This window comes from Megalobrama amblycephala, unplaced genomic scaffold (genome assembly GCF_018812025.1).
Source record: "Megalobrama amblycephala isolate DHTTF-2021 unplaced genomic scaffold, ASM1881202v1 scaffold331, whole genome shotgun sequence".
In the NCBI taxonomy this organism is placed as follows: Eukaryota; Metazoa; Chordata; class Actinopteri; order Cypriniformes; family Xenocyprididae; genus Megalobrama; species Megalobrama amblycephala.
Genome location: NW_025953344.1, coordinates 461,710 through 475,680, shown reverse-complemented (window position 1 = coordinate 475,680; position 13,971 = coordinate 461,710). Strand labels below are relative to the sequence as shown.

The following is a 13,971-nucleotide window of genomic DNA, read 5'->3' as shown; positions in this document are numbered from 1 at the left end:
ACTCTACTCACAGTACATTTTTGTAAAATAATGTTAATTTTACTCTCAGTATATTTTTTTAGTACTCTTTCCACCCTGATGACACGTTTAAACTAACACTCATTCTGTTCACATGTAGGTGTCGCTATTATCAAAATTATTATGCTACTTTTTAAAATCATCATGATGTTCACAAACGTTACTTCATGTTGAATCTTTAAAATAATCCTGAAGATATTGAGAAGATTCAATATATCATCAGCTGTAGAAACAGTCTTTGAATGACGTGTTTCTGATGTTTCCACTGCTGCTCCTGTTCACATCAAACCATAAAGCAGTGTGAGAATAAAGAATAACTTTTTTTTATTTTAATTTTTTATCTTTGTTCTTAAAGTGAACACAGGACTCGTCTTTGTCAATCAGACGAAGAATTGGAGAGACGCTCAGAGTTACTGCAGACAGAATCACATTGATCTGGTCAGTGTGAGGAACCAGAATGAGAGTCAACAGCTTCAGCAGTTCATCAATGATAGTCACATATCTGGTGATGTCTGGATCGGTCTGTTCAGAGTCTCATGGCAGTGGTCAGATCAGAGTGACTCCTTATTCAGATACTGGAGGTCTGGTGAACCTAATAATGCTGGAGTTGACAACTGTGCAGTGAACACTGATAAAGACGCTCTGAGAGATTGGGATGACGTCCCTTGCAACACGCAATTTCCTTTTGTGTGTCATGAAGGTGAGCAGATCCTCACAAACACACACAGTCCATCCATCACCTCCAGATATCTTAAAGGGTTAGTTCACCCCAATATGAAATTTCTGTCATTAATTACTCATCCTCATGTCGTTCCAAACCCGTAAGACTTTCATTCATCTTCAGAACACTAATTAAGATATTTTAGATGACCGAATGTTCAAAGACAAAAAAAAAAAAAATGAAAGATCCGCACATGAGGATGAAGTCAAAAAAGTTCCAACGAATTTATTATCCAGAGGCCACAAAAAGTGCAAGACAAGACTGTGCACTCTGCGCTTGCACTTTTTTTTGGCATCTGGATAATAAATTCGATTGATTCTCTTCAGAAAATTTGGACTAAACTGCTTGATTCATATGGATTAATTTTCCGATCTCTTTATGGAGTTTTTGAAGTGTCAATTAAGTTACAAAAGCAGTCAATGGAAGGAAATCTGACAGCATTGTGTCATCAAAAACATCTTAATTTGTGTTCTGAAGATGAATTAAAGTCTTACGGGTTTGGAACGACATGAGGATGAGTAATTAATGACAGAAATTTAATTTTGGGGTGAACTAACCCTTTAAAGTTCACACTACATGTCTGACATGACAAATTCCTCCACAGTGTTTGTTCTGCATGTTGTTTTTGATCAGTCTCTCTCTAGTTTCTGCTTGTGGTTTGTTTTGTGTCCAGAAAAACTGATTCTGATCAAAGAGAAGCTGACGTGGTCTGAAGCTCTGAGATACTGCAGACAGAATCATGTGGATCTGGTCTCGGTTCATTCAGAAGAGATTCAGCGTGACGTGATGAATGTGGTTAAATGGCCGTCTACTAAGTTGGTGTGGTTGGGTTTACGTCACTCCTGCACTGTGGGCCTCTGGTTCTGGGTGAGCGGACAGACTGTGTGCTATCAGAACTGGGCGATTGATGATTCAGAGAACTGTGATTCTGCAGTGAGATCTGGAGCGGTTCAGTCTGGAGGAAATCAGCGCTGGATCAGCCGTCCTGAGACTGACAGACTCAACTTCATCTGCAGCAGAAATGAAGAGTGAAGGATTCGTTTGTGCTGTTCTTTCACTTTCATTTTGCCTTGTTCTTTTTTTTTTTAATTGGCAAACACTTTTTGTTCTGTTTTCATCAGATAATGTGCTTATATCAGTACAATGAAAGTAATTTAAGAGTATAAAATACCAGTGTTCACTATATATGTTTTAAAGACCCCATGAAATCAAAATGAGTTTTCATCTGTGGCTTTTAGAAACATTTGAAAATTGCAGTCAATCTCTTCTGGAAAAATGGCTCAATATTTTTAACACAGACTGTTCAATCAAACACACTTACAGTCAACTAGATATTAGAAGATCATGATTCAAGGATTTGGCATAAATCATAATGACTATTTAAAAGAAAATCAAAGTAAAGCACAATCACATCAGTTGATTTCATGGGATCTTGGGATTCTGGTGGTGTGGATACTTTCTTCTACTCACTCCTGTTTTACATGAGTCATATCTTTACAAACTGACACATATTGACATATACAACTGCTCGTCAACATATCTCCCCGGTACTTTTTAACTTGCATTGGCTTCCTAAACAAGCATGAATTGATTTTAAAATACTTATCTTAACATATAAAGTGATTCATGGGACTGCCTCTGCCTCTGCCTCTCTCTCTCCTACACTCCAGTCCATTCTCTCCGCTCCTCTGGGTCATGTATCCTTCAGCAGCCTGTATATAAGGTGGTCCAGCTTTCTCTGTTTCAGCTCCACGTTTGTAGAATGCATTTCCATATGTGATTAGAGACTCTCCAACACTGGACTGCTTTAAGACTCATCTTTTTAGAGCTGCTTATTGTAATTGACTGTGATTTGTTTTATTGTACTGTCAATTTTGTTATTTTATAATTGATGTAATTTGAGTTTAAAAAAAGCGCATTAGAAATAAAATGCATTATTATTATTAATTTACTTAAATGGTTTAATAAAATGATTTAAAATGATTGTGAGCATCTATATGTCTTAGTGAAATGAAATATAGTTTATTCTTAAAGAAAAACTGAAAGTTGAGTACAAAGTTTCTTGCAACCTGTAATTCAATTCAGCTCAGAGTTCATATGGTTCCTCTCTAAATAGTGTTAAAGTAACATTGCAGAAAAATATCACTGTTATTCCACATGTGCCACATGTCAGATTTGAAGAGCAACAGGCAACTTTACCAGCTCAAATATTTCTTTTTTATTTTCTTAATGTTCAGATTTATTTTGTTTGGCCATTAATAAACATCCCCCAATATTGCCTTATGTAACCCTCCCCAGCCAGGTTCACTCATATAATGTCCTGACAGGAGCCCTGGGGTTAGTTCAATCGACTCTGAGTAGGTTGACTTTGAGTAAAGCGCGTGCACCTCGACTAATAAAAGCCATGATCAATGGAGCTCCAATATTATGATTCACCATGGCAACAGCATCCAAAAAGCATCTGCATGTCACCGAGTCAATACAAGTATTATTCTTATCACTGTTATAATATCAAAGGTGAAAACTGGCAGAACGGAAAGTTATTGAACTACTATTCATTTTCACGTATCCTACATGCAAATAAAAGAAAAAAATAATAATTTAAGTGCATTTTTTTTTTATTCTGCAAATTCTGTTCTATTTACCTTGTAGGCTAAACGTAGCAGTTATTTGCAATAAGTGTAGATAGTAATTATGCTAGTTATATTTCATACTGGCAGATACTTAGGTACTATTTGCACCTCAGTATTGTTGTACATTAACAAGATGCATAATAACAGAGATGTACATGATTTTATCATTATTAAACACTCACAAGTTTGTTCTCCGCGCCCAACGTGCTACTACCTACACTGAAGCCATCAATCACGTGTGTTATTTTTAGCCTTCTTTGACATTGGTGGGCGGGGCTACTGTAAATTTGCACTTAAAAATATACACTCTAAATAATCTTGTTTTCTGTTTGCATTAAGATTATATTTATTACCACACTGGCAGATAATTTTACATAAGTAAAATGCACTTAATTTAGATCCCCCCAGGAAACAAGACTAAATATCTTATATAATTTTATTAAATCAAGATAGATTTTCTATATAAGAATTTTTAGATATTTGTACTTGAAATAAGACAAAAAAAAAAAAAAAAAACTCGGTAAGAAAAGCGTTTTTGCAGCGTGAATTAATTAAGTATTTAAACATCGCTTGCGCTTTAAAAAGGGGGAGAAGACTGAAGAAAACCTGGGTTTAGATCCAATTAATAAACCTATATAGGGTACAACGGGGCTAAAGGCACACCATAAGAAAAAATGTGCTTTTCACTACTCTCAAAGTGTATGATTGGAGGAAATATATATATGTTTGTATTGAACATTGATAAAGCAACAGATTTTGTGTGAAAATAAATCATAAAAGTGGTTAAAAAATCTTATAAATGTATGAGGTGGTGAGGGGGCCTTTTACCCCACACATGGGGTAAAAGGCACACAGTATTGATACAAATACTTTAGCTAAAATTTTTAATAATGTCTAGGTTAATACTTGTTGGAAAGAATCATTAATAGTTTGTACTATTTTCTGTTTATTTTGATAAATAAAATAATTATTTTTTGTTCAATAAATATACTGTCATTAAAATAGGCCTATGTTAATATAAAAATATATTTTAAAAATACAGAAACAAAATTACTTTAGAAAGTAAAGATTCTGAAAGCACTGAAGGAGATCCCATAATATTTTAATATGGGTATTATCTCTAAGATGGATACCCAGTTTGATATATGATATTTGCCATCTCACTCTAACCGTCACATCAATAAATGGAAAAGTCAGTCAGCTATTCATTATCATGTTAATTATTGTGCCTTTTGCCCCAGCGGCGCTTTTTACCCCAAATACCATACTTTTACATATTCTTCCGTTATTGAGAAACTGTTGCTTGAATTACCTTGAACAAAACTGAAAATCATTAAGGAGACCTTTGTCTGAAAATACAAACATTAATTTAATCGATTCTCATTTGCTACTTAAATCAACAACGTTTTAAAAAACATCAAATATTAGATCAAACTATCTCAGAATCAACTTTGCATTGCTGCCCACGATCACGTCAAGGATCAGACAAATTTGCACGTGCATTTTGAAAAGCAAATGTTTAGGAAAGTGCTGCAGCAAGTTTTTGTGCCATCTAGTGGTTTAGAGGAGAATAAAATCAAAGGCGCCTTTTGCCATGTTGTACCCTACTCTCATGTGTTTGAGAGTAAAAAAAAAACTACACACAGTATGACTATAGTCCAATAGTTCAACAGTGCACGAGACCCCAAAAAATAACTACACGTAGACGCTTTAATAGCAAATGGAGTGTTTATGCTGCTGGGCTGTGTAGATTTTGAGACGTGAACCGAAAGGAAATTGAAATGCGTTTTAAAGGTGAAGCACTTCTCATTAAGTTAGTTATGAAAGAATCTCCTTGAGTCTGAGCCAAAGTTTAGAAAGCATCTCTGGACTGATATTTAATGAGTGGAAAAGAGGCAGGTGAAAATGAAATGAAAATGAGAATGAAACAAAGTGATTCAAAAACATTGTTGAGTGAATGTTGGAAAAGATCCTGCAGTGTTTCAGACACTTAATCTAATGGAATGACCTTCAGACATTTGAAGATTAAAATGTCAAAAAAAAAAAAAAAAAAAAAAAATTGTATATCATGCTTTAAAGGTAATCAAAATAATTTCACAAAAAGAACTGAGATGATACATTAATACATTTGGCAGATGCCTTTATTCAAAAAAGTGACTCTCATTGCATTCAAGCTTCGATCAGTTCATTTTATAATACTGAACTTTAAGAATACAAAAAAAGATCTGCACTCTGGTCCGTGTACGTTTTGATAGTTTGTTTTCCAATCTGAAATGAAATACGCAGAAACGAGAAAACGGTTGTTTCCCGTTTTTTCGTTTGTTAAAAAAAACGGAAAAAACGAGATTTTGACTCGATTTTCGTTTTTTCAGGTCACGGATAGAAAACGGAAACATGGCTTCAAAACTCGTTTTCCACATGTGGGCGGTCATTACACGCCCCTTTCAGCCGATTGGTCAATCAAATCTGAGCCAGTGACGTCATCTTCAGTTTGTTCAACAAAATAACAGTCCTCTGCCGCTATATCAGTAGATGTCATAAATCGGCTTTCTTCTGTGCAACCTAACGCGTATTTCACAGAAATATTTATTTCAGAAATGTTAATCAGCACACAGACTGTTGTAATGCTGTTTGTAGTTTAATATGCATGGTGAAACTGCGCTACCCACACAGAGGAGCGGATGAAAAGCACAGATTAAAAAAAAAAAAAAAAAAAAAAAAACTACAGTTTTTATTTTATTCTATTTTGAATAAATAGAATAAACCACAACAAATAAGTAGTGTAAGCAATTTTGAAAAACGAACAATAGCTCATCTCTCTTTATTTATTTATTTATTTATTTATTTTATATAGCCTAACATTGCCTGCTGAATAGGCTAATGTTAATAACATGAAAATATCTACTGCGGGGCAAAGGATCGGCATCACCTTTCGACGAAACCATAGACTGTAAAAAAGACGAAACCCAGCACGGAGGTTATCGTGGCCATGGTGATAGTTATCCCTGTGCGCCACCTAGTGGATAGCCTATTTTCTAATATGACTGCATAGTCTGCTATATAGCCTACTGCAAGGAATGTGTCTGCTAAATGATTGAATTTAAATGTATAAAATGTAAACAAAACATTAAAATAAGAAAAAAAAAAAAATGAGTGCAGTGGCCACTGATCTATAATAGAGAATAGCCTGTATAGCCTATTGATCGGTGGTAGCAGCCCAAATGTCATGCGCTTGGTACAGATGTAGAGGCATTTACATTTTACATTTTAAAAACACAATGACAGCTTAAAAACAGACTTAATTAAATTTACAGTAGGTTTTTTAAACTTTTTTTTTTTATCTGTGCATACATATTTCTGTGAAATACGCGTTAGGTTGCACAGAAGAAAGCCGATTTATGGCATACTGATATAGCAGCAGAGGACTGTTATTTTGTTGAACGAACTGAAGATGACGTCAATGGCTCAGATCTGATAGACCAATCGGCTGAAAGGGGCGTGTAAAGACCGCCCACTTGTGGAAAACGAGTTTTGAAGCCGTGTTTCCGTTTTCTATTAGCCTGGATGCCAGCCGAACTTAGCCCCGCCCACAACATTTTGAGGTCGGGCAGTTCGGTCTGGACTCGATCCGTAGAGGAGTAATTATGCCCGAACAGAAACTGTTCGGACCAATCACATTGTCAGGGCGATGATTGACAGATTATCACCAGAAACGTAATCAGCCACGTCATCAAAGAGCACTTGGGGAGTTTGATTGACAAGCGATCTAACCAATCAGAACGCCGCATCCGCCATTTTGTCCGACAAAGCAGTCAGGAGTTAGAAGATTAACCTCGGTGGAGTTTAACTTGAAAAATTGTGCATATTGACGTCTTTCCGCGTTTGAAACAACATTCATTCTCATGTTCATTCATGTTTATTTGATGCTATAAATGGACTAGTAGGAAGAGATGATCCGTTCACGAGCCTCTTGAGCTGAGGTGCTACAGCAATCTGTCACGATCATGGTCACAACCCATTAAAGAGCCACAAAACGGTTTTTATTGTTTGAATTTTTTTAATAACTACACAGTTTGAAAGCTGGGACTTTGTTTAATATCATAAGTAACCTGCTCTGTCTCGTCTGTCGATGTGTTGTCAGTTTCCTCTTTGCTCCACGATGTATTTTCCACTCTGTGTGGCGTGACAGCGCCACGGCTTGTCGGACAAAGCAACAGTAACTAAGGTGGGAGGGTCTTTGCGAAAGGTCAATTAGTTTACAACAATGATGACTTTTCCTGAACTGAGATGTGTAGATTCCGCCATCGCGTCCGTTATAGAAGATATCGACAGCGCATTAATTTTAAAAAAGGAACAGAGGACCGCGATCAAGGCATTTGTCGATGGGAAAGATGTCTTTGCCGTCCTTCCTACGGGATTCGGCAAAAGTTTGATTTATCAGCTGGCCCCGATGGTCGCTAAGAAGAGTTCTGTTGACAACTATGCGTCGCTCAACATACGTCACTTACTCTGTAGCTCTGATTGGTTGTAGGTCTATCCAATTGAGGTCTTTCCTGGATCGGTTGAAATACGCCCCCATAATCAAAGCCCAATGGAGCAGTATCAGACTCACCCTGCGTTCCATTCGGAAGGGCTCATCCCTATGCCCTAATCCCTTCAGAGGGTTTACCCTCCGGAGTGAGAGCTTCGAAGGGATGAAGGGTGTAGGGGTAAAAAAAAACTGTTCTTTTGGAACGCACTTCAGCGTCATCTTAACGAGACAATCAAGGAGGATAAATTGTGCAAGCTGCGCCTTTTGTTTAACGTTATTATTTATTTATTTATTTATTTTAGGTTTACCGCATGTAGGCTATATTGTATCTATGTATTTGAAACATTTGAATGGACTGATAAATGAGCTGTAAAGTTTTTTTTTTTTTAAGTACAATGTCATTTTGACCATAATAATGTACCAAATCTAACTCGTTTAAATATTACAGTAGTACAGAAAAATATTATACATACCTTTATAGTTAAAATCGAACTCCTAACCTCCTGTACCCATTCTGTGACGTCAAACAACTTCCCTGTGCAAAGGATCATGGGGGCCCGAAGTGTCCATCAGTTGTTCGCTTCGAAATCCTTCATTCCGAAGGGCCCTTTGAAGTGGCCAGTTTTGAGCACTTTGGTTTGGAACGACCCTTCAATATGGCGGCCATGATTATTTTCACTCCGAAGTGCCCTTCGGAGGGCGATATATCCCGTTTGGAACGCACCGTCATATTCGAACTAGAATTGAGTATGACCACGTCAGGCTAGTTTTCTATCCGTGACCCGAAAAAACGAAAATCGAGTCAAAATCTCGTTTTCCGTTTTTTTTTTAAGAAACAAAAAACGGGAAACGGCCGTTTTCTCGTTTCTGCGTATTTCATTTCAAATTGGAAAACAAACTATCAAAACGTACACGGACCCACTCTATAAAAAGACTTTAATTGAAGTACACAGGCGATAAGATGACAAACGTTTCGGCTCTTCGCCTTCATCTGTGTAACAATTTCATTCACTCTCAATAATAATATAGAAAATGCACTATAGATCCACAGGTGTTTACAATCATGATTAAAACAATCAGATAATTATTAAGGAATAACAAGAGTAAGGCTACGTTTACACGTGGGCGGCTATTTTCATAAATGGACATTTCAACCTCTCCGGTTTCAAAAATAACATCGTGCACACATGTCAGTTTTCAGAAAAGTGTTCAGTAACGTACCTGTGTATATATGAGGTCAAGAGTGTAACGAGCGGCTCAAGCCCATGTAAGCCAATCAGAATCCAGAAAAAGAATCCCGAATTCCTCTTGAAGTGATTCGAAGTTGTTGCAAAATTGCTGATTTTGCTGAGCACTAAGAATAATTGCTGAGCACTCGACATAATGGAGCAGCTGTATTTGCAAATGCAAACACACGAGAAGAGTTTGCACCAACATAAATGCGACTGCTACTCTAAACGCTTCCATGATCACATGTAAACATAGGTCGCACTTTTGACATATGTGCGAGCTCTGGCGCATACTGTGACGTTGGCTGCCTAAACACCCGTTTGTCTCAGTTTACATGCAAACGGGCAAACGAAGATTTTCAAAATCTCCACTCTGGCCGGAGTTTTTAGAAAGACTCGTTTTCAGAGGCGAATTCTCCGTTTGCGTGTAAACGAAGGGCGCAAACGAAGGGAAATGTCTCCGTTTTTCAAAATAACCATGTACGTGTAAACGGGGCCTAAATCACATATCTGACAAGATACACAACAATGATTTCCAAGACACCAGAATAGATCTTTCAAAAAATAAACACCAGAATAGCTCCATTAGCGATAAACAAATATAAATAGGATACAATAACACATCAGGCAGCATAGCCATTCATAAACATTGTACCCAAAGAAAAAAAAATTATAAAAAACAAGAAAGATCATAATCTTCATTTATACCTACAGGAGACATAGTTTTTAAATTGAACATCCAAAAAGCTTCTCTTCTCAAGAGTTTATTTTCAATGTCGCCACCACCACGATAATTCTTTACCATCTCAATACCTACACAAGTGAGTTGTTCAATACGGTGATTAAATTCAATGAAATGTCTGGCAATCGAGAGGTTACATCTTGTCTGCGAATAGCTGATTCATGTTCACCAACTCGAACCCTTAAAGGGTTAGTTCACCCAAAAATGAAAATTCTGTCATTAATTACTCACCCTCATGCCGTTCCACACCCGTTAATCTTTGTTAATCTTCGGAACACAAATTAAGATATTTTAGTTGAAATCCGATGGCTCAGTGAGGCCTGCATAGCCAGCAATGACATTTCCTCTCTCAAGATCCATTAATGTACTAAAAACATATTTAAATCAGTTCATGTGAGTACAGTGGTTCAATATTAATATTATAAAGTGACCAGAATATTTTTGGTGGAGATTATTTTCACTGCTTCAGGAAGATTCGGAGCGTCATGAATCTGTGTATCGAATCTGCTGTTCGGAGCGCCAAAGTCACGTGATGTCAGCCGTTGGCAGTTTGACACGCGATCTGAATCATGATTTGACACAAAAGATTCATAACGCTCTGAAGCTTCCTGAAGCAGTGTTTTGAAATCGGCCATCACTAAATAAGTCGTTATTTTGGTTTTTTTTGGCGCACCAAAAATATTCTCGTCGCTTTATAATATTAATATTGAACCACTGTACTCACATGAACCAATTTAAATATTATTTTTAGTACCTTTATGCAGTGGCGCCTGCAGCCGTACGGCTGTACGCACTGTGTGTGCGTACCTTGAGATGGCGCAAATTAATGCCGTTTTTATTTTTTTACATAATTTTTAAATTGATTATTAAAATCTATCTACATACACTCATGACATATTAAGAGAGCAAGAGAGAATGAAAATAAATAAAGGTGTGCGTTTGTGTGTTGTAAAGTCAAACGTGTGTATGTGCGTCCATGGGTGGGCATGGGGGGTATGGGTGAAAAGAAATCTGATGGGCTAGTTTAGTTTGTTAAACTAGCGTTGTTTTTTTCCACACATGAAAAATGATGTTACAGATATTTAATGTTTAAAAACAGGCTCAAAATGAGTAAACGCTCTCTAAAACAGCTAAATTCGACTGAAACATTTGCAAAAAGGCCTAAAACTATAGGGATGGAGAAATGAAGCCTATTAAATCTTTGAAGCTTTTCTCTAAATGTTTCAGGAAAGGTTTATGGTTTCAAAGCATCAAGAGTGTCGAAAACAGCGCCATCTTGTGGCAGGAAAAATGTACGGCACCCATAAACTTGAGTGCGCAATTCCGTTGTTTTATCCATTAAGCACAAACAAAAGCCTGAGGACGCTAAATGTGTTTATTTCAATAATATAATTCACATATTAAAGTTTGGCAATAGATGAAATGGATCAACAAAAACAATAATTAGGCCTCTAATAATAATAATACTAATACATACTGAGTTGAGGCAAGTAAATTGTGTTGTTATTTTATTGTAAATACTGTTTATATGACAGAACATATGATGATGTAGTGACGATGTAGATGTAGGCTACAGGCTTATATATTTAAAATGTTTAGTAAATGGACTTGAACTTCCATATAGTAGTGGTCTGGGTGGGTTCAAACATTCTGACGGCTTTTTAGGTCGGGTAGTATCTGCGATTCTCTTGACCTAAAAAGCGAAACACAATTGGATAAACTGGCAGCAGACAGTTTCGCACAGACCAAAACAAAGACAGACATTCTGACACGGACACACATTTTCAAAGCAGAATATCTGGCTGTAGCATTGTGATTCTGAGGAACAAGTAGGTGAACTTAGCATGTTTCCTAAATATCTGCAAACATATAGAGGTATTTTTATGCTTTATTAAAGTAAAAATCTTACATAGAGCCCCTTTAAGTTTAATGTGTCCACTAGAGGGCGATCTTATACAACAAAGAGCTTACCTCTGAGTTTGCAGAGTAGTTGTTCCCCTTCAGCTCCTGTGTTCCGATTAGCAGCAACTGACACATAAATTGCCGTCTTGCTCCGTAATCTGCTGCCTTCCAGTAATTACAATAAACACTTTCTGTGAGACTTGCAAGTTGCAACAGGCGCGAATACTGGCGACACGAGCCAGAAACAGAAAACACGCGCCGTGCGTCCAGTCAAGTCATAATAAAAGTCCCCTGAGTTATTTTAGCATGCTTAAAAAAATAAAGCAGTTTTATATTCAGGAAAGCCGCTTTGAAATGACGTGGACTGTGAAAAGAGCTATTCAAATAAAATGAACTGACTTGACCTAAATGAAGATAGCATGAATTTGACATTGTTATGAAGTGTATGTACTGCTAAAACATCTTAGAACAGCTTCTTCTAATGTGATTTCTTAAATGATAACCAGAGACATTTCCTAGTTCAGCGGTAAAAATATAACTGAAATCTCACTTTTAATTATCTCTTATGAATTTTTTTTTCTTCAGATCTGATATAAAACACTCAATATTGTAGGGACCTTAGGTCATTTATTAGCTCAATTTAATTGTTACAGGGAATAAGAATTGAATCAACTGTAAATGATTCACTGTAAAGGATTCAGAATTAATATTTAACACTTCATCAATTATTCGTCCAGCGAAAACTGAGGTTAAAGTATTTTACCAATTCTGGATAAAATATTATTCTGCGGTCAACAGTAACAATATTTTATTATGATTATTATGATTATAATTATTATATTATTATAAGCAAGAGGTAACTGATCTTTGAGTTTAAGACAGTAATTTGATACACAGCACAAGAAACTCGTATATGTGAAAATCAAAACAAGCTTTATTGACTACTTCTAATGATTACAGGAAACTAAGGCTAAACACACACACACATTCATACGCACACACACACACACACACACACATATTCACGGAGTTGATATGAGTTATGAAGAAAGTCCCAAATACTAACTAAACATCGCAACCTGAGGAAAATCACAAAAGCAGAGCTTTGGCTTGATTCTTTAGGTTTAAAGGAGTTTCACCAGTTTCCAGCAAGAGAGAGAAGTTTGCCTGTACCTGCGTTTGCTCTGACAGCTGAGGTAATCGGGTTGTTCTGCGACTCGTGTACAGCGGAATCCCGTTCTGGATTGGCTGTCTTTCAGGTGACGTCTTCTCGGGAAAGCCCTTCGTGGGTTGCGCGGAAGCTTTAAAGTGGTTGCCAGTGGTGGCAAAAAGTGGCTGGTGAGATGCGCTGTTCTGAGCAGTTTTCTTCTTTGGAGACTTTGGTCAGATATTTCACGAAGTGTTTTGGAGTCTGGATGTGACGGCTGTTGAATGATCAGCGGCGCAGCTCGTGGTTGAAGTCGGCGACTGTTAGATGGAAAATCAGCCCCGGTCAATCAGTTCTCAATGACCCATGCGACTTCTCCGCCGTGGTCAAAGTAGCGGTGCTTTGGCTACCGGGCTTCCACGACTGTACTTCAGTCCGACTTCTGACCGATTTCTGACCGATTTCGAGCGATTTCTGACCTATTTCTGACTTTAGCTTGTTCGGACAGCATAGTTTTAAGGGAGCAATTTTGGCTCCATCCTTCAGATGCGATCCTCCAATGAGACGTTGCTACGGAGATTAGACACGCCTTGTCTATTGTCTATTGATCACATCGCGTGATATCTGCAGAACATTCTCCTGTTTTATTAACAACAATATAAAGTTTCTTAATATTTTCCTGATACTGAATTTCAATGTTTCATTCACACAGAATTACAGAGAATTATAAACTCTGTATTTAGAGCTCAAACATGACACACTTCTTCCACACATATTACTAGACTGACCTAATTAAAAACAATGATTACAAGAGAAAGAAAATGCATACGGGAATACAAACATATAATGCATTGACTCCAACATGTTAGTAATCCCATCATATCATGCGTTATTCTAGATATAGTTAATATTTTAACAGATAAACAATTGTCCCTTTTTGAGATTCAAGATTGAGTCCTTAAGCCTAGTTTACACTTTGACCGGAGTCACGAGTGACCGGGTCAGGATGGATTGCTCACACAAGGGAGGTATTGATAGGACAGATTCG

The 13,971-nt window shown here is 37.0% G+C and overlaps 1 protein-coding gene across 1 annotated transcript; it reads left to right on the top strand.

Annotated features, from left to right (window-relative positions):
• Window positions 1-360: 360 nt before the first annotated feature.
• Window positions 361-3,587, top strand: LOC125261119 (C-type mannose receptor 2-like; the record flags this gene model as incomplete). The annotated part of the gene is made up of 2 exons (XM_048179712.1): window positions 361-718; window positions 1,413-3,587. Coding segments are annotated over 2 exons (717 nt in total), but the record flags the coding sequence as incomplete, so codon positions are not given.
• Between the last annotated feature and the right edge of the window lie 10,384 nt (window positions 3,588-13,971).